At 60.4% G+C, this 19,269-nt stretch overlaps 1 protein-coding gene across 2 annotated transcripts in view; it reads left to right on the forward strand.

Moving 5' to 3' along the window:
• Positions 1 to 8,990: 8,990 nt before the first annotated feature.
• Positions 8,991 to 19,269, forward strand: part of SCARB1 (scavenger receptor class B member 1) — a 52,373-nt gene continuing 42,094 nt past the window's right edge. Inside the window, exon 1 of one of the 2 annotated variants that reach the window (XM_054593977.1) lies at positions 8,991 to 9,199. In XM_054593977.1, the coding sequence (XP_054449952.1) occupies positions 9,074 to 9,199 (126 nt within the window). In that variant the 5' untranslated portion in view covers positions 8,991 to 9,073. The remainder of the gene's footprint in view (positions 9,200 to 19,269) is intronic. The other variant, XM_054593976.1, reaches the window with a different exon arrangement.

A 19,269-nucleotide genomic window follows, 5' to 3' on the forward strand; every position in this document is an offset into this window, starting at 1 on the left:
CTGGGGGAGAGCCGAGATCGCAACCGGGGTGGTCTGGCTCCCGACTTGCTGTTTTATCTGCCCTCGCGCCCCCTCCTCTGTGGTTTTACTTTCTGCGGTTTCAGTTACCAGCGGTCAACGTTGGTCCAAAAATGTTGAGTGGAAAATTCCAGAAATCAACCATGCGTACATTTGAAGTCGCAGGCCAGTCTGAGCAGCAGGATGGAATCTCGCAGGATCCCCTCGGCCCACCCAGGATGGGCTCCCCCGCCCCCTGCTTTGCCCAGCAGCTCCACTCTGAGGACGTCCCGCCGCGGGGCCCGCAGAGCCACGCCAGCTCTCAGAGGGGCCGCCGCGGCATCGCAGCGCCGTGTCCCAGCCACCCTGCGCTGCCCCACAGCGGCCCTCAGCGCGGCGGCGGGGGTGCTGGCCACTCGGGCCCGCAGAGGGGAAGCCGGACTGCGCTTCCTTTAAGAGAAAGGTGAGTCCAGTGCAAGGAGAGAGAGGCCCGCTTCACTAACTTTTATCACAGCATATTGTTATCACTGTTCTCTTTTATGATGCGTGGTTGTTAACCTCTTACTGTGCCTAATTTATAAACAACTTTATCCGAGGTCTGTGTGTGTGGGAAAACCCCCGTCTAACTCGGGGCCAGTACTACCCATGGTTTCAGGCATCTGCCAGGAGCCTAGGAGCGCACCCACGGATAAGGGGAGACCCTGTACTGGGCATCCTCACCTCGAGGCTTTTGCGCCAGCTGTCCGCTCCGCCCAGAACACTGCTCGGAGGTCCGCTGCCCCTCCCGGGCGTGTTTCCCTCGCCGCCAGGCTGCGCAGCCATGTCCGCGGGGGCTGGGCCGAACGCGGAGCCCGCTCCGGCCAGGGGCCTTGGAAGAGGGTTCCCTAGAGAAGCCATTTGCAAAGGCGTGGGGAACAAAGGGCCGGAGCCATCCTCAGCCCAGGGCCGCCGCTGGGCTGGGACGCGGGACGCTGTGACGAGGGACAGGATGGGACCCTGCAGGGTGACGGAGCTGCCTTGGAAACCGTGACAGCCACCCGTGGCTGCAGGACCAGCCCCACACAGGGAGCGAGTCTTACACTTCCGTGGCTCACTAGGCAGTGCTGCGATGCTGGGATGCCTGGCAGGTCCTTGTGACCCTCCTTGAGTGACACAACGTCATTTTGGCCACGCTCTGTTGGCTGAGGCAGGTCACGGTGCCAGTCCCGACTCCGGGGGAGGGGACATAGATTCTCCCCAGAGGGAGGGCAGAGGAGGATCAGCAGCCGCCTTGAATCTGAGGGAGCGTAGCGCCGGCAACACGCGTCTGGGGGAGTCGCGTCTCGCTTCCCCAGTCACCTTTTTCAGCCCTTACCTGCCATCGGCCAGAGCCCGCTGGGAGCTGGAGGACAGCCAGGCTGCCGACCTGGCTCCCGAGAGTCCCCTGCTCGGGGACCACACGAGGGTGGGGCAGCAGAGGGAGACGAGAATGTCCTCCACAGTGCCTGCCGCGCTCACACTCTTCCAGAACTCATTTTTAAAAATCGTGCAACATGTGATTATAGATCTCTGTGATTATTTATTGTCAGCCTCTCCTTCAAGACTGCGTGCTCCGAGCGGGCCGGGGCCACAGCTGCTTGGCCCGCCCCTGGGCCCCCAGGCCCTGCGCTGTGCCTGGCACGGGGTAGGGGCTTCATGTGTGCGTTTGTTGAATGAGTCGGCCCTTCCTGATGGGACCCACCCCGGGCTTCCTCCCCCTTTGCCCCTCACTCCTAAGCCATCTGCAGGGCTGCGGGCTCTGCATCCCAAGCACAGCTCCCCCTACCCTCCCCCCGCCCCGTTCGCTGTGCCCCAGGCCGCTCAAGACCGCTGCATCTTAGTGCACATGGACGTGAGTCACGTGTTGTTTGGGCCCCAAGCAACGGCCATGGAGATGTATTTTTATTCCCAACAGCAACAAAAAAGGAAACTGTAAAAAAATTGGCCATTGTGAGACTAATTGTCTTAGCCCATCAAGGATGCTGTAACAGAACGCCACAGGGTGGGCGGCTTATAAACAACAGATGTTCATTTCTCACGGTGCTGGTGGCTGCAAGTCCAGGATCAAGGTCCTGGCGGACCCCATGCCTGGCGAGAGCACACTTCCCGGCTGGTGGATGGTTCCTGGTTCTGTGGCCTCGTATGGGGAGGGGCGAGGGAGCTCCCTGGGGTCCCTTGAAAAGGGCGCTGAGTTCATTCAGGAGGGCGCCACCCTCGCGCCCTCATCACTTTCCGAAGGCCCCAAATACTCTCACTCTAGGGGTGCGGAATTTGGGGGGGCTCAGACATTCAGTCTATAGTGGAGACAGACAAAAGTAGAGAAAATAGGCCCCGGCAGGGCAGCTCGGTTGGTGAGAGTGTCGTCCCGATACATCAAGGTTGAGTGTTCGAGCCCCGGTCAGGGCTGTACAAGAAGCCACCAGTGAGCGCATAAATAAGAGGAGTGACAGGTCAATGTTTTAGTCTCTCTCCTTTGCTCTTTCTAAAAATCAGGCAGCCAGTTATTTTTTTTGAAAGTAGAGAGAAGAGCGGTACCGTGAGCCCCCACGTACCCACTTGTCAGATTCCACCGTCCTCCCTGTCTTCGCCCCGCGGGCTTCATCCATCCCTGTCACTCCAGTGGCGCATTTGCTGGCCTCAGGGAAGCCTTCTCCCCGCGGCGGGCAGTATGCCTCCAGGACACACCTGGACATTGGCCCGTGCAGCTGTGAGGCCATTATTGGCCCTGCAAAATGAGCCGTTGTCGGAAGCTACTGTATTTTTAAACAACATTACTTATTTCTTTTTAGAGAGAGGGGATGGGAGGGAGAAAGAGAGGGAGAGAAACAGCCATTGCCTCTTGTGCGCCCCCTACTGGGGACCTGGCCCACAACCCATGTGCCCTGACTGGGAATCAAATCTGTGACCCTTTGGTTTGCAGGCCGGCGCTCAGTCCACTGAGCCACACCAGTCAGAGACCTGAAAGCTACTTTAAAACCCTGATCAGTCCAGGTCCCTGTTCAGCTACAAGGCCACGCAACTGACATCAGAACTCGGCCGTGGCCTGAGAGAGAGGTGCAGGCTCTGAGAGTAAAGGGAGTGCTGTTGACGGCACTTTGGGGCCGGAGGTATCAGGCGGGGTGGTCGCGCTCTTGAAGGGGTTGGACCTTGACGGCGCCGTCTGCGTATCTGCTCCTTGAACACACTGCGCATCCAGACAGACTGGCTGTTTTGCCAGAAATGCCCTCCCCTGGCTCTCACTCTGCAGGCCTGACCCCGCCACCCCCTCATGGCTCCCGGGCATTACTTCATTTGTCTCACTCCTCTGCACTTGGTGCGGGTTCAAGTCCTTAACTATTTGTTTATGCGTTTGCTCGTTTTGTTTCTGAATCCCTCTCCCCACTAAGAGGGCGGCTGCCCGCCCTGCTCGCACGCTGCCCCCGGTCCCTAGCACGCAGCCAGCCTGGCCCAGAGTGGACGCTGCGCCGGCAGATGCTGCGCGGACGGGTGTGCGCTTCTCCCCTCTGGGGAGGCACAGTGGGGCAGCTCAGAGGCGCCCTTGGGCCCCGGGCACCTGTCTCCAGCCCCTGCGGGCTGCGGGGACGGATTAAGTCTCCCTCGTCTGGCGACCGGCAGAAGTGGGGCAGAGTTGCTCACTCACAGCGCCGGGCCGACAGCTCCCCCACACCCGCACCTTTGTCCCGAGAGTGGTGTTGTGCTGGAGGCGTGGTTCTCATCGCAGAGGCGGTGTCTCAAGTCTTGGGAGTCGGGGCCAAAAGTGAGGTCCAGCTGCCAGCTCTTCAGGAAGGAAGGAGACTGGAGACGCAGAAGGGGGGACGGTGTAGGCAGCTCTGGAGACTTCCCTGGAGGGTCACAACGTTGCAGGAAGCATTTTCACCCACCTGCAGTTTCAATAAGTCATTTGCATCAAGTCATTTGCATCAACAAGAGAATTACACCTTAATTAAAATCAGTCTGGGCGCCTGCCCCAGGGTCTTTGCAGGGGCTACACCCTCTGCCGGGGGGTGCTCTGCCCCAGGTTTATTTCTTTAGTTCTTCCTTGCTTTCTTTCTTTTTTAAATATTTTATTTATTTCTTCTTAGGGAGAGAAATATCCACGTGGGGTTGCCTCTCGTGCACCCCCTGCTGGGGACTTGGCCCCGCAACCCAGGCCTGTGCCATGACTGGGAATCGAACCAGCGACCCTTTGGTTCGCAGGCCAGTGCTCAATCCACTGAGACACGCCAGCCAGGGCTTTGGCCCCGACTTCTGCGTGGCTGCTTCCTGTCCCTCCTTTGGGTCTTTCCGCAGATGTCATCTCACAGAGACGTCCCACTTCAATGGCCTCCCCCTCCCCGCCAGGGGCACCCACTCTCTTCTCTTCTCTTCTCCCCTGGGAGTGCGCCCCGCCATGAACGGCGCTGGGCGGCAGAAATGCAGAGGGAGCCCCCTATGCCATTAAAAAAGCTTTTAGTAGCTGGTTTTAAAAAATAAAAAAGAAACAGGCAAAATTAATTTTCGTAGGGTATTTTATCTCACCCGGCAGATCCGATTTCAACCTGTAATCCATACAAAATATTGAGCTATTTTATGCTCTTTCTTTTACATTAACTTTGAGACCGGGCGTGTACAGGACACAGACCTGCTACCTGGGATGGGCACCCAGCAGGCATGCCTGGCAAGTGGCTGCCAGGTGGCGCAGTGCAGCTCTGACATGTTATAAAACTCACGTCGGTGATTGTATGCAGTTGCTCTTGCTCGGCTGCCGGAATGTAAGGTCAGCCAGGCCCGGAGCTTTGCTGAGCTCGCCGCCGCCGGGCCCCGCACCCAGCTCAGCGCCTGGCACACAAGGGGCTCAAAGCATCGTCTGCATGAATCAAACAAGCGAACGTGGTCTCCAGGTCTGCCCTCGCCCGAGCTGGCACCTCGGTGGCAGATGCGGTCACAGGCGGCATTTCCTCTTCCTCATTGTCTTTGCCTTCACCCCTGGCCTTTCTGTCTGTCCTCTCTCCTTCTACTCACTTCCCCTTTCCCCCCCTCTCCTTGTGTTCCTTTTCCACAGCAAAGAGAGCAGTGATTTATGTCAGGCCCCAGAGCCAAGCGACTTTGGTCTAAGTGCCCTCTCTGCCACTGGCCGGCTATGGCTCTCTTGAATGAAGACATGTCACTTCCATGCAAGGCGCCTGTTTGTTGCCTGCAGGGCCGATAGCAGCTCTTCCCGCCTGGGATGGGGTGAGGCGCCCGGGACTTCTCCCATCTCACTCGGCACCGTCACTAGGTGTGTGACCAGGATTAACTCATTTAATCCTCGTGACGCCCCCAGGAGGTGCCTGGTTGAGTTCATCCCTGTTGCGTAGGTTAGGGGGCTCGGGCACAGGGTGACTAAGCAGCTTACACAAGGCTGCCCAGCCCCGCAGCCTGGCTGCTCATGCAGGTTCTTGGCCACTGGGTTCTGGTAGCTACTGCGCAACAATACCTGTTGCTCAGGACCACCCGTGTGCCAGGCGCCGTTCTGGGACCAGCAATGGACAGAAGAGGCAGCTTTCTGGTCTCGCGAGGTTTTTTCATTCTAGAGGGGAAGGGACCAATGAAACACCCCCCCCCCCCCCGCGCGCACGATGCAGCCGGTGGGGTGGTGGTTAGCGCTAAGGAGAAGAATAAAGCCGGGCAGGGAAGCAGAGAGGAGTGCGGGGTGTGGCTGCCACTGAAAAAGCTCAGAGGAAGGAAGTTCTTGAAGAGAAGGTGACGTTCGAGTGAGGCCTTGAAGGGAAGGGGAGTGAACGGTCTGAGAGGAGAGCGGTCCAGCAGAGGGACCAGTGAGGGCCAAGGCCCTGCGGCAGGAGCCAGGCTGCAGGTTGAGGGACCCCCGGGGTCGGGGGGACCGGAGGGGGCAGGGGGGCGGGGAACAGGGGGTCAGGACGTGAGGGTGGGCCGTGTGGGCTGTGGTGAGGGCTTTGGTTTTTAGTCTAAGGAAGGAGCCAAAGGAAAGCACTGGTTTTGTTTGGGGTTTGTTTGTTTGTTTTGTAAATAGTATCCTTATCGACAAAGAATTCATGGACATACAACTCACTCAGTTAAAGCATACAATTTGGCGGATCTTAGTCTATTCACAGAGTTGGGTACCCACCACCACAGTCAGTTTTAGAACATTTTTAGCACCCCCCAAAGATGCCTTGTGCCCCTAGGAGTCACTCCTGGTCCGCCACCCCCGCCCCGCCGCACGGGCCTGTCCCACACGCATCCTGGGAGGGGCCTTTTGCGCAGGGCGCCCCCTCCCTCAGCAGCGCGTCTCCCGGGTCCCTCCGCGTCGGCCCTTCGCCCCTTTCGCGGCTGCGTAGCATCCCATCGTGTGTTGCTCCCTGTTCCACCTACCTTCTCATCCACGGGTGCACATTTGGGCCGTTTCTACCTTTCGGCTGCTGTGAACAGTGCTGCCACGAGCACTCACGGGCCCGTTTTTGTGTGGACATAGTTTTTGCGTCTCTTTTACCGACCTTGGTCGGACCTGCCGCGCCTGCTGGGAGCTCTGGGCCTTGCCTCTGGAGGGGCTCTTTCCTGGACTGTTTCCCACACTTGGCATCCCGCCGGCAGCGGGGAGGGTCCCGACCCTGCCACCCTTGGCCAGCACTCGCCGCGCGTCTCTGGCCCTGGCGGGGCTTTGAGCCGGGGAAGGGCGCCCTCCACTTGGCTGCCGCAGGATCCCTCTGACATCGGTGGCCAGAGTACCTCGCTATCACGGATCTCCCTTTCTCTTCTGCACCCTCGTCCTTCCTCCTGGCGGCAAGGCCTCTCTCTGAGAAACATGACGAAGCCTCCCCCTCCCGAGGCTGCCCCGCCCCCCATCGGGACTGCCTCCTCTCCGGGAGGTCACGGGTGGTCATGTGTGTCTCACATCCTTTCTTCTCGGCCCCTCTCTCTTGTCAGGTGACAGTGTGGCGTGATATGAGGGCACTCCTGCCGCGGCCTTGGGGCTGTCTTGGGTAAGCACCACGCACATTTGGACCTTGAAGACTTAGCAATAAATAAAAGTTAGATTGGGCGAGCCGGTCAAGGCGAGCTAGTCCTTGCTGACGGAGGAGCGCTCAGGACGCAGGGGGCGTCGGTGCCAGGGCGGCGTCCAGATTTTAGTTAACGCCCAAGAACTATGAAAGTTAAAAAAAAAAAAAAGCAATAAATAAAGGAAGCAGTCCCTGTAGCTGATAACTCTTGAGGGCCTTAAGGAATCCAATGGAGTAAATTAATCAATGAGTTACTTGATTAATTAATGGATTAGTGAGCTCATTGATGGCTTCAAGTCTTCAGCGCGTGGGGCCTCGGTGCTTCGGACTGGCGCTGCCGCGGTGTCCCATCCCCCGGAAACCTCAGAACAGCCCTCAGAGAGGAGCCCTTATCGGTCCCTGGGGTGGGAACCCCTGGACTTCTTGGCATCGGTTCCCGGCCGGCGCCACGCTTGCCTAGCCGCCCTGATCAAGGTCAGGGTGGGCCCCGTTCCTGGCACCCTGGGCAAGGCCGGGTGTCCGAGGGGGAAGACCGTCCCAAGCAAGGCTCACTGGCCACCCTGTAGCAGGCGCTCCACAAACACTGACTGCTTTGGGCCGGGCCCGGCCGGCTAAGGACCGACCCTGGGAGAAAGTTGCTTCCTTCCAAGCTCGCATAAGCATTTTGAAGGCCTTGCTCTGAGCTCTCAGCAACTGGCCTGCCTTCGCCAGGCATTGGGGACGCAGCCCTCCCAGCCCCAAGTGGCCCAGGAGTCCCTTGCCCTCCCAGTAGCCCCGCCCAGGGAATGAGAGGACTGCGGATGGGGGCGCAGGCACGTGGAGGCAGGCCCGGTGGAGGCCGGCAGGGGGCCCCGCGCCCACCTGCGTTCACTCCTTGGAGCGCTTACTATCTGCAATTACTCCTTTGCTCGCTTTCGCCTCTTCATCAGAACACGGAAATGTAGATTTGGGGACGTCACCTCCCTGTGCCCGTTCTCTTGTCTGCCCAGTGGAACCGTGGTGTGTAAGGCCCTTAGCCCAGCATCCAGGACCCAGGAGGCTCCTGGTTGGTTTGTTCTGTTCACCGTGGGCCAGCTTCCCTTCCATGCCGTGTTCTAGCTGCGAGGACAGGGCACGGGGCCAGCTTCTGCCCGCAGCATTCTAGCTGGGGGCCATGGTCCCAACAGGCCGCGTGGAGCTGGGCGATAAGGCCGAGGGGGGTGGGCCGGGACAGCTGGCGCTCTTTTATTTTACGCAGGGCAGCGGGGGAGGCCTTGCTGATAAGGTGGCCTGGCCGTCCTGAAGGAAGGAGCCAGGCAGATATCTGGGGGAGCAGAATTTCAAGTCCAGGGCATGCGAGACTCTGAGGCAGGAGTCCTGGCCTGTGCCAGGAAGGGTGAGGCTGCTATAGACTGTGTGTGTGTGTGTGTGTGTGTGTGTGTGTGTGTGTGTGTGTCTGTTGGGGGCAGTGCAGTGATGAGGTTGCAGAGGCCCCGGAGGGGGCCCAGGTTGGGAAACTCCTACTAAGAGTGAACCGTGATGACGACGGTCAGGCAGGGGAAGTAGGAGGGGAGGAGGGGCCAGGGCGCAGGAGCGGGAAGGAGGAGGTGAAGGGTGACTGGATGGTGCGGAGGAAGGTGGCAGGGGAGGGAGGAACAGGGAGCGGGGGCGCGAGGCGGCAGGGAGGGACCCGAGGGAGAAGGGCGCCCGGCCCAGCTGGCGCCCTGGCACGCGGACGTGGGCCTCCGCGGCTCCTCCACCACCCGCGCAAACGGAAGAGAGGGCGTGGCGGCCCCGCCCCTCGGACCATCCTAACCCCGCCCCCGGCCCCTCCCCGGCGGTATGTCCCGCCCCCTTCCCTCCCCGCAGGGTCCAGTTGCTGGTCTCCGGGGGCGGTCCAGCAGCGCACTCCATGGCGCATAAAACCGCTGGCCACCTGCCGCACTGTTCCTCCGTGTGCTGCCGTCCGAGGCCCGCCGTTGCGCTGCGGCTCGCGTCCCCGGAGTCGCCGCCGCCGCCGCCTCTGTCGCTTCTGCCCCCGGCCCCGTCCGCTTCAGGCGCGGAGCCCCGGGCGCGCCGCGTGGGCACCCGGGCGCACAGACATGGGCAGACGCGCCAGAGCGCGCTGGGCGGTCGCGGCGCTGGGCTGTGCGGGGCTGCTGTGCGCTGTGCTGGGCGCCGTCATGATCGTGGCGGTGCCTTCCATCATCAAGCAGCAGGTCCACAAGGTGAGTGAAGGGGTAGGCGAAGGGCCTGGCCGCGGGCTGGAGGGCAGGGGCCCCCCCGCCGCCCCCGCCAGGAGCACAGCAGGGGGCCGCTGCCCCCTCCCCAGTCCCGCGCTAACCAGGCTGAGGTTGGCAGCCAAGGGCAGCATCTCGCGGCTTCGCTGGAGGCCAGCGTTGTGGAGGCCTGAATGACAGACCGCCCCGACCATGACCTCACCCTCAGGGGTCGGGGCCCTGACCTCAGGGGTCTGCCTCCGGGCCTGCCCTGGAGCGTGGCCACGCTGTGGTACCGGCCCAGGACTCCAGGAGCGCCCTTGCACGCCTGCGGCTGGACGTGCTAAAACTAGGGCTTGCCCTTTGCCTGTTTCCTGTGAGCCCACGAGGGCAGAAGCCCAGCATTCATGTGCTTCTGAGAAACTCCCATGGGTGCCCAGGCCCAGCAGGTGCTTGGCGGGGCTGCGCTGTCCCCCCACGCTGCCTTCCTGACGCAGGCTGGAAAGGATAAGCCGCTTTTCTCCCCAGATTCACGCAGAGGCCGGCACAAGCCCAAGGTTCAGTAAGTAGGGTCCTTGGAGAGCCTACAGCCGGAGGGCTCGCCTCTGATCAGAACCTTACTTGCACAATACCGTCCTGATTTTAGCCAGGGGGACAAAGGAAGGCGGCTGGTGGCCTTCAGACTGTTAGATTCCGCCCCGGGGTCTGGGCCACGACCAGTCTGAATGAGCCTGAAGCCGCGCAGGACTGGGGACCGCAGCCGCTTTTGCGCTGCAGTCCGTTCAGAACTCTGAAGGCAGTGCCAGCGCCTGCAGGGCGGGAGGGGACACCGAGGCTCACCTTTGCTCAGGGCCCAGCCGGACACGGAGCTGCAACAGAGTGGATACTGTCGCTTGCTGGCCGACTTCTCTTTTCCCCTTAGCCTGCCACTTTGGGTGAGTTTCTGGAGAAGGGAGACTAGCCCGCCTGCCCTGTCTGCACCCCGCACCCCACGCAGCGGGACTGGGAGATGAATGAATGAGCGAGGGAGGGAGGGAGCGAGGCCTCCCTCAGCCGAGCCCTGCCTGCCCCTTCTTGGGACCCAGCCGGCTTCAAAGATGGGGCAAAGGCAGGCTTTCCTCAAGGTCTCAGGGGCAGGGCTGTCTGAGCAAGCTGTTTCAGCTGTAGTGTCTTTACTCATTTACTTATTTGGTTTTCAGACCTTGTCCGCTTACGTCCTGTGGTCTGACTGCATGGGGAGCCCTCTGATGAACCTGAGCACTGAGTTCCTCTTCGTTTTTGTTTTTTGTTTTTTCCACTCTGGGAATGGCGACGGGGAAAACTAGTGTGGTGAGACCTCAGAGCACAGAGTTGTCCTTTCTCTCCTACGGTGGCCAAGGAGGCGTCTGTCTGTCTGTGTGTCTGTTACCCTTTTCAAAGCAGCTGCCAGAGCTTCATCTCGGGGGATGCCCGCCGAGTCCACTGTTTCCGACCCGCGCGCACTCAGGCGGCGGCGGTGCGGATGGCGAGCCTCTGGCTGTGGGGCTGAGGGGTGGGTGGGAGTGACGGCCCGTGAAGACACTTGTCAGCTCGATCCTTCCTGGCCTCATTTCAGGCTTTTATTCCACGGCTGGGGAGCAGGTTACGGATGTCAGCTCCCTGGGTGTGTGCACATGTGCGTCTACGTGTGTGTACGCACATACCGCCCAATTCCCCACTCCCACTCTGGGCTTCTAAAGAGGACAATGCCATCGTCCTCAGCTGTCCCGAAGGTTGGGTTTCTGGCCTTGAAGTTGAGGGAGAGCCATCCTGCATCCTGCGTGACTGTCTCCAAGGCGATTGGTTTGGGGCCCAGTGGCGTGAAGGCAGGAAGGCAGGCCCAGCCCCTCGGAGCCACTTCTTGGACAGCCCCCGTGTCCAGGGAGGAAGGATACCAGTGTTGTGGGCGCCGAGCGGGTGGGCCGCTCAGAGAGGGAGGGGCCGCCCGCCGGTGTTTTCTCTGGCTACACACGCCCATGTGCAACTTGAATGGGAGGCCTGTGCTTTGATTTTTATGTTTTGATGTTTTCTGGCTACTTTAAAAAAAATGTCAAGTGGAGGAAAAAAAGAGAGAAAGTTTCCCCTGTTTTGTTCCCCTCCTCAGGTAGTACCTCCGTTGTGGGCATGTCTCTTTCTAGACCTTTACCCATGTGTAACATCATGAGCGCTTATTTATACACATTAATATGCCCAGTTTTACATCAGTTGAACTATACTGTGTACAAATATCCTGCAGCTTGGTTTTTCATTCACTGAGACATCTTGAAGCTTTTTTCTATGTCAAAATGTAAAAATCTATCACAGTTTTTTTTTTTTTTTCACTGCTTCTTGGTATTCGTTTGAATGGGCAAACACTTGATTATTTAACTGTTTGTCTATTGCCTGATCATTTTCTTTGTCACAAACAACCAGTACAGTTTGGATTTTTACTTCCACCAGCAGTGTGAAAGTAGCCTCTTCCCCACGACGCTGGAGAGTACCCACTTCTTATAGTCACGTGAATTTTGGTTGCTCTGAAGGGTTTGATGTACATTTGCGAGGTGGCGCATGGGGTTGAGTAGGGCTGTATGGCTTTGCCACCCCGGTCGGTTTCCAGAGCCCAGCGTGGCCGACCCCTCTGGGCTGTGTTTCCGGTGGGGGACCTCGGGCTGCTTACTTCACTTGTTAGACAGGGACGAATCTCGTTTGCCTCCTGGCAAACTACCTGTTAAATGAAGTACAAAGGCAAGTATGAGTGTGTTGAAATGTCCTGGATGCACCTAGTTTCTCATTTGAATCCGACCGCAGCCTTGTGAAACAGGTGGAGGTGGTGGTATTATTCCTTCCTGCAGATGAGGAAACTGAGGCAGAGCAAAGGTCAGGAGCTTGCCGGCGTTGACACAGCTGTGGCGGTGTTAGACAGGAACCCTGATCACCAGATCGGGATCAGAGGAAGCAAAGCAGGAGCTCTTCATTTGATGGGTTTCTCAGCAAAAAGCAGAACGGAGGAACGAGATCTATACATCTTAGCACGAATGGGCCTCAGAAACACCTGCCTAATTGAGAAAAGCTCTGGTACTATTTATGTTTACGTTTTCTTTTAAATAACTCCACACAACAGTATTTTGTATTTTCAATGGGTTAACATTGGTACCTGTTACATACAGCTCAGAGAAGAGTGTGGAAGGGTGCGCACCAGACCGACAAGAGTGGTCCCTCTGGAGGAGGGGAGGGAAGGGGCCGGCGATGTGGCCCAGGTAAACTTGTGCTGCACCTGTAACGCTCCTGCTTTTTTCTCTTAAACAAAGAGAGTGTTTTCATGTGTTATGCGTTTAATTAAAAATGAGAAGTGAATTCATAGCTCTCCCCCGAAAAGGACCTCATCGACAAGCCCCAAATATAGGAGGCAGCAGCGCGGCCTTGTGTCCCCAGGTCTCCAGGAGGAGCTGCGGGAGGAAGTGAGACTCACCCCCCCCGCCCCTCGCCCCTGCGAGGACTGGATGAGGGGTGTCCACACCGAACAGCCCAAGACATAACCCGGTGCTGCTGTGTGTCAGGCAGTGCTCACAGGCTCTGTGAGCACCGTTTCCTTCAGCCCTGGGAAAATTCTGTGGCAAATGTCTTCTCATCATTGACCTTTGGGAAGGAGCTTAAGATAGCCACTTGCCACAGGTGACCTTGCGGGTGTGTGCAGGCCTGTGTGCGCAAGCCTGGGTGCGACAGACACCGGGGGCAGACCCAGGGAGGACGAGGCTTTTGTCTCCACACCTAGAGCTGAGCCTGCGCCTCTATTTGAGCGGATGCGGAAAGCACAGTCCGGGTCCCTGGGGGTACGGGTTTGAGTTGCTGCGTGTCTCTGGGCCCCAGGGGAGGGGGCCCTGCCGCCGGGCCCCTGTGTGCGGTCACGGGCCTTGTGCCCCTTCTCGTGCCCGGGAGGGCAGCTGTGTCCCCCCGCCCCCCGCCGTCTTTAACGGGGAGTTCTGGTCGGAATTAGGTGTGGGCACTTTGTCCACACTTTGGCCAGTTGCTAAGGGCTTCCCCTGCCTGTTTCCCCGTCTCAGTGAGTGACACCTCCGTTTGCTCCTCCACATACAGAGGCGAATGCCTTGGGTTGATCGGACTGAACACCTTCTTCCAATACCCTTGTACCTGGTCCACCAGCAAATTCTTTTGGCTTCACATTCAGGACAAACAGACTCCAGCCCCTTCCCCGCGGCTCCAGCCCCTCCCCTCCTGCTGCTGACACGCGTGCAGCAGTCTCTGGTCTCCAGGCACAGCCGGGGGATCTCCTTACGACACCCATCAGATTACGCGCCCTTTGTTCACGTTCCCCACCTCCCTCCGAGTGAACACTGAAGTCCTTTCAGTGGCCCGAAGGCCCCCACAACCTGGGGCCCCATCGGCCCACCTGCTCACCCTCTATGCCCCTCTCCTGGATGGTCCTTGAGCCCATCAAGCCTGGCCCTGCCTCGGAGTCTCTGGCTTGCTTGCCCCTCTGCCCGGGAGGCTCATCCCCAGGTATCTGTATAGCTTGCCCCTTATTTCCCTAAAATCACCCCCATTATATGTTGATTTGTGGGCTCGCTCTCTCCCCTGTGGGCCGGGAGCCAGCTGGGACAGAGGCTGTGCTGTCGCCATCGCTGTGCGGTCCCTGAGGGCCAGGCGGGGGCTCACCGTAGGGTGGCAGAGCGAACAGAGTCGGGACCGTGGGGTCAGGTTGTTTCCTTACCTTCACCCCGCTCCCAGCCCAGCTTGGGTTCTATTTTCGCCACCTCCGTCCCCGCCCAGCCGCGCCCGCCTCTGCCGCCTGTGCCCTTTGGCAGCTCTCTGCCCATCAGTTACGGGTGAGGGCTGATGGTAGATAACAGTAATGGGTGCTGATTAAGTCAGGCGTTGAGTCTTTTCCCTGTGTTCACTCCTGCTTAGCATATGAACAGCTGCTGTTTGTTGTCTGCATTTTACTGAGGGAAAGGGAAGCAAAAGTCACTTGCCGCAGGCAGTGCAGCCGAAGGGGCCAGCCGGGACCTGGGCAGACCCTGCGCTCCCTCCTCTGTGTTTCTGAGCGGACCGACTGGCTGTTGGGGCAGGGCAGGGCCCCCATGTGCTCTGCCTGGGCCCGCCTCCCCTTGTCCTCTACCCGCGTGGCCGGCAGGCAGGGGGGCTCAGGCCGGGCCTTCTCCTGAGAGCCTCCTCCTGCCACGTCTCCCTCCCGGGCTGTGTTCTAGAGTCACAGGCGCCCGGGGAGCTGGGGAGGGCAGCTCGACCCCGGCCTGTGGTCCCGGCCACCCCACCCCGGGCCGGGCCGCCATCTGTCAGCTCTGCGCGCCTGGGCCCCGGAACAGCAGGTCGCTCCGGGCAGAGCTGTGGCGCTGGTTCGCGCCGTGGGTGGGGCACCCCCTTCTCGGGGGCGGGGAGGCCCGGGTCTGCTTCTCACTTGGCTGGGTTTTCCTTCCTCTTTCCCACCTGTCCCTCCAGGGCGCGTGAGGACCACTCCACCGGCCCCAGGGAGACAGCTGAACACACTGCCTATTTTTAGTGTCCTCGAGTCTGGTTTATTTTTGTTCCCTACTTTGCTCCTGGTGGATTTGCTTTTCTCTGGTTTCATGAGTGTGCATGCACCCATGTGTGTTGATGTGTGTACATGGTGATTGTGCATGCATGACTGGTGACCCATGACCTGTGGGCACATGTACATGCATGTCTAGGTGTGATGGCCTGCTGAAGCACGTGCACATGTGTCGACATGTGCCCCGTATGCCGGCACACAACACACCTCCGTTGGTGTGTGTGCATGGACATGTATGTACACGGGTTGGTGTGTGTCCACATGCGGCAACAGGGCGCGCGCGCACCCGTGCATGTTTGCAGGCACGGACACATGCGCACTCATGTGCCTGCACACGTGGCCATGTTTACATATGTGGACACACACATGTTAATATGGGCCCTGTGTTGGTGTGCTGGATCACACGCATGGGCACACATAGGCACATGTGTTGGCATGTGTCTGTGGAGGGGGTGTGTCCCACTGTGCCCTGGCTGTCCCGGGACCGGCGCTCCCAGTCCAGGCGAGGTCCCCGCAGAAGTCGCCTCTGCTGGCAGCCGGTGGGGCTGCCCCGAACCGGGCCCAGCCCAGCTGCCTGGAGTCGCCCCGCGTGGGCCTCGGCGTCCGGCGGACCAGCCAGGCGGCTGCGGCTGTGGGCCGGCTCGGTGGGGGTTCCCCTCAGGCACGCCTGCGTCTGTGGGTCCTGCAGGTGGACATTCATGCCCGGAGGCTGTCCCCGTGTCCTCGGTCAGTGGAAGAGGGGCCCCGGGGGGATAGGTCAACCCTCAAGGTTGGCGTCTGCCAGGGGGCTGGCACAGACAGGCTTTTCTTGTTCATAGTCTTCGAACCGGAGGGTCCCGGGAAGGTGAGCCCGCCCTCAGCCTTCCGCCCTGTGAAGGTCTGGCTGCTTGAGCCCCAAACGCATGTGTTGTGCAGAGAATTCAACTGTGTGGCTTGGCCAAAAAACAAACCAAAAACAAAAGGACAAGTGCTTTTATGTGGCCCATCTCCCTCCTCCTTCGTCAAAGGCGACCTTGACCTCCGCTGGCTGCCAGAGCGGCCCTCAGGAGCGGAAACACAAAGAGAAACAACATAGCATGGAAAAGTTCATTTGGGCTTTGGAGCCTTAAAGGGTTGGGTGCTGAGGTCACGGTCTGTGTGCAGCGGGCGGTGCGCCCAGAGTCCCCGAACCCGGGCCTGGCACCCTGGGGCCCAAGCCGTGCCATCTTCCCCCTCTCATTCCCTTCTCCCTCACCCACGGTGTCTTCCTGTTCACCGATGGCTCCTCCTGAGGGGGTTGGGGGGGGGAAGGAACAGGAGTGGTCTGACCCTTGTTCGCTTCCTGGCATTCTGGGTGAGGTTCCTTCCTCTTCTGAAGCTTCTAGGACTCTTGACACACTTGAAATGTCCCTCCTGCCCCTCTGGCTGGCTGCTCGCCATCACTGACCTGTGTCCCTGACCTCCCCACGCAGGGGTGTCCCTGGGCCCAGGCACCCTGTACGCTCACACGCTCCCGGGCCGGGCTCCCCGGGCGTCATTCTGTGAACAGGCCTTTGTCCCGGCCATTCCCACACTGGCAGCCTGGGCCCGTACCTTTCCCCCGAATCTCAGTGGCCAGCTCCATAGCTCAGCTTGGTGGTCAAAGGCTGTCGCCCGGCTCCTCGTCCTCGCTGCAGCCCCGCCCCCTCGGCTGTACCCCCGCCTCCATCCCACCGCTGTCCCGGCTCCTGCAACGCTGCCCAGCCGCCGGGCCGAACGTCTCGGGCTCAGCCTGGACTCCCCGCTCCGCCTCCCACGGCGAGCCCTCAGGAGGCTCTGAGGTCACCTGCAAAACATACCCACAGTCCGGCCACTGCTCACCCCCTGCAGGGGCCGCCCCCGGGTCCAAGGCGCCGCCCGCTCTCACCGGGACGCCGGCTGCTCCCTGCTCCCACCCCTGCCCTCGGCTGGGTTTCCCCAGCACAGCAGCCAAAGGGACCCTACGAAACGGCAGCCGGATCGCCGTCCTGCTCGGTTCAGAGCCCCGCGCGGGCCCCGCCCTCTGCCCAGCCCTGCCCGCCCACCCCCCCGCCCTGTGCACGCTGGTCGTTCCTCAGACGCACCGGCACACGCTCCACCTGCGCGGCCGCCCCTGCCCACGACTCTTTCCCTGGTCTGTCCCCTCTCCCACCTCCTTTAGGCCTTGCTGTCCAAAGCCCACCTGACACCCTCCCGGTCCCCCTGGGTGCTGACCCCCACCCTTGCTGTCTTTTTCTGTGGCCTTGGTACAGCTGAGATAGCATCTCCTTGACCTGTGCATCATGTTTATTGTCCATTTCTCCCCGCGAGGGACCTCGGGTTTTTTTTAAGATTGTATTTATTTTTAGAGGGGAGGGAGAAAGAAGAAGAGGGAGAGAAACAGCCATCAGTTGCCCCTTGCACACCTCCAGTTGTCCAGGGACCTGGCCTGTAACCCAGGTGTGTGCCCTGACCAGGAATTGAACCGGCAACCTTCTGGTCTGCCGGACAATGCCCAACCCACTGAGCCCCACTAGCAGTTCAGGGACCTCGGTTTTGTTTGTTGCCGCGTCCCAAGCACCTGGAACTGTGCCTAACACATACTCATAGGTGCTCCAGTGTTGATCGAGTGGGTGTTTAGAAGACAAGGCTCGTTCTCCAGGGAGGCCCGTAACTAGCGGCAGGTCCTGGGCCCCCCCATCCCATGGCCCCCTCCAGACCCCCCGGCGACCTCGCTCCTGCCTCCCGCCTCCCGCCGCTGACCGCGCGGGCTGCCTCACCTCTTTGTGCCCTGGGCGGTCAGTTGTCCCCCCTGCGGCTCTTTTACAAATGTGGATGAAAACATTTCATGACCCCAATTAAAACCTTTTCGGTATGAAGCCCACGCGTCCACACACCGACCCCTGCCTGCCTCGTGGCCTCTTCCTCCCAGACGCCACGTTCCTTCTGGCCTCGGGCCTTTGCACACGCTCTCCCTCCCCGTGGAATGCGCCCCGCCCCCGCGCTTCTGCCTGGCCCCTCCGTCGGGTCGGCAGAAGCAGGAAAGGGCGACAGGCAGCAAGAATGGTGGATGGGCCCTTTGCCCCCAAACAGTGTCCACGCGTCACGTTCTCTCATGGCCTCTCAGTGACTCTCACCCTGACGACATCAGAGATCATTTTGTTTGTCTCTTAGAGAGATGGTGTCTTGACAGTTAATTGTCTTTATCAGGGACTTTTTGTAAACTCTCAGACGATAAGATCTACAACTTAGGTTTAACTCAGGGCCATCTTTTATTTTCTCTGTGGGGAAAGCAAAACCACGAGGGAGCGGGGGTTCACTTAAGACCACAGAGCAAATTAGCAGGGGGTGCTGCGGGGCCTGCCGGCGCGTGGGGCAGGGAGCACCACCCGGGGCCAGCAGAGCCCGGGAGCAGGGCTCGGCAGACGCCACGTCACCCAGGAGCGCGTCGCTAGCCCGCGGTCCCACGCCGGCAGCCCTGCGCCGCGTGCGGGGGCAGGACCGGGAGGCGCGTGCTTTGTAAACGGGGAGAGGGGTCAGGGCTCGGTGTGCCCAAGGCCAGGCCCCATCGGGCCTGGGGGGGACAGCGTGTGCACCGGGGGGCGGCAGGGACGTGCTGTGGGCGCGCCTGGACACAGTGTCATTTAGCAGACCCTGCCCAGGTACAGATGTGGGGAAGCTGCTCTGCGGTCGCAGCCAGCAGGTATATTCTGCAGTGTGACCCAGTGCACCTGTCACCAGCCGTCTTGGCGGGATGGCTGCCAGCCTGCTGGCCCTGGTCCCAAGCCCTGGGCACACCCTTGTTCACAGAGAAAGCGCAGAGTGTGGTGGGGAGGGGTCCGTCCGGGCGCCGGGCCCCTGGGAGCACCGCTGCGTGAGCGCAGGGGCGCCTGGTGAGAGCCGTGGGCCGAGGGGGCGCGGGAGCAGGGAGGGGCCTGGCGAGGTGGCTCTGGCCTGTTGTTCTCAAGGGCGGGCACGCATTCGCAGGTCCCCAGGCTTCCCTCCGTCTCTGTCCCTGTCCCCGTGTCTGTCTGTCCTCTCTCCGTCTCTGTCTCCGCCTCGCAGTGCCGAGCCATGGGAGAGCATCGCAGCCCGGAGTCCTGCCGCCTCTGTTCTAAGCACAGGGATGTCTCCGTGCCCGCAGACCAAGACACGCTCAGGAGGGCCCAGGCGACATCACGCTCGGTCCCCTCTCGCGCTCCCTTGCTGTCCCAGCGGCACCCTTCCTCCCGGGGCTTCGGTTTTATTTATTTTCAAGTTCAGGACCTGCCCTGTGTCTGGCACCCTGTCTCCGTGTCCCCTCTCCTCCTCAGCCCTCGTCCGTGTCCGGGGTCGCCCCCTACGTGGCCATTAGCGAGGGACCGGACCGTGTTCACGGCAGGCGTCCCTCGCCTTGGGTTCGTCTCATGGTTTCCTCAGGAGGGCACGTTTTCTGGCGACACGTTCCCGCCCAGAAGGCCCCTTGTGCGAGTCTGATGGGAGAGAGCTGTCCTGGCTGAGGCGGGGTGGGTATCTGGACAGCCCCCCCCCGCTGGGCAGC

This window comes from Pteronotus mesoamericanus, unplaced genomic scaffold (assembly GCF_021234165.1).
Source record: "Pteronotus mesoamericanus isolate MK-2021 breed Mesoamerican mustached bat unplaced genomic scaffold, CSHL_Meso_final scaffold_507, whole genome shotgun sequence".
NCBI classification, from domain to species: Eukaryota; Metazoa; Chordata; class Mammalia; order Chiroptera; family Mormoopidae; genus Pteronotus; species Pteronotus mesoamericanus.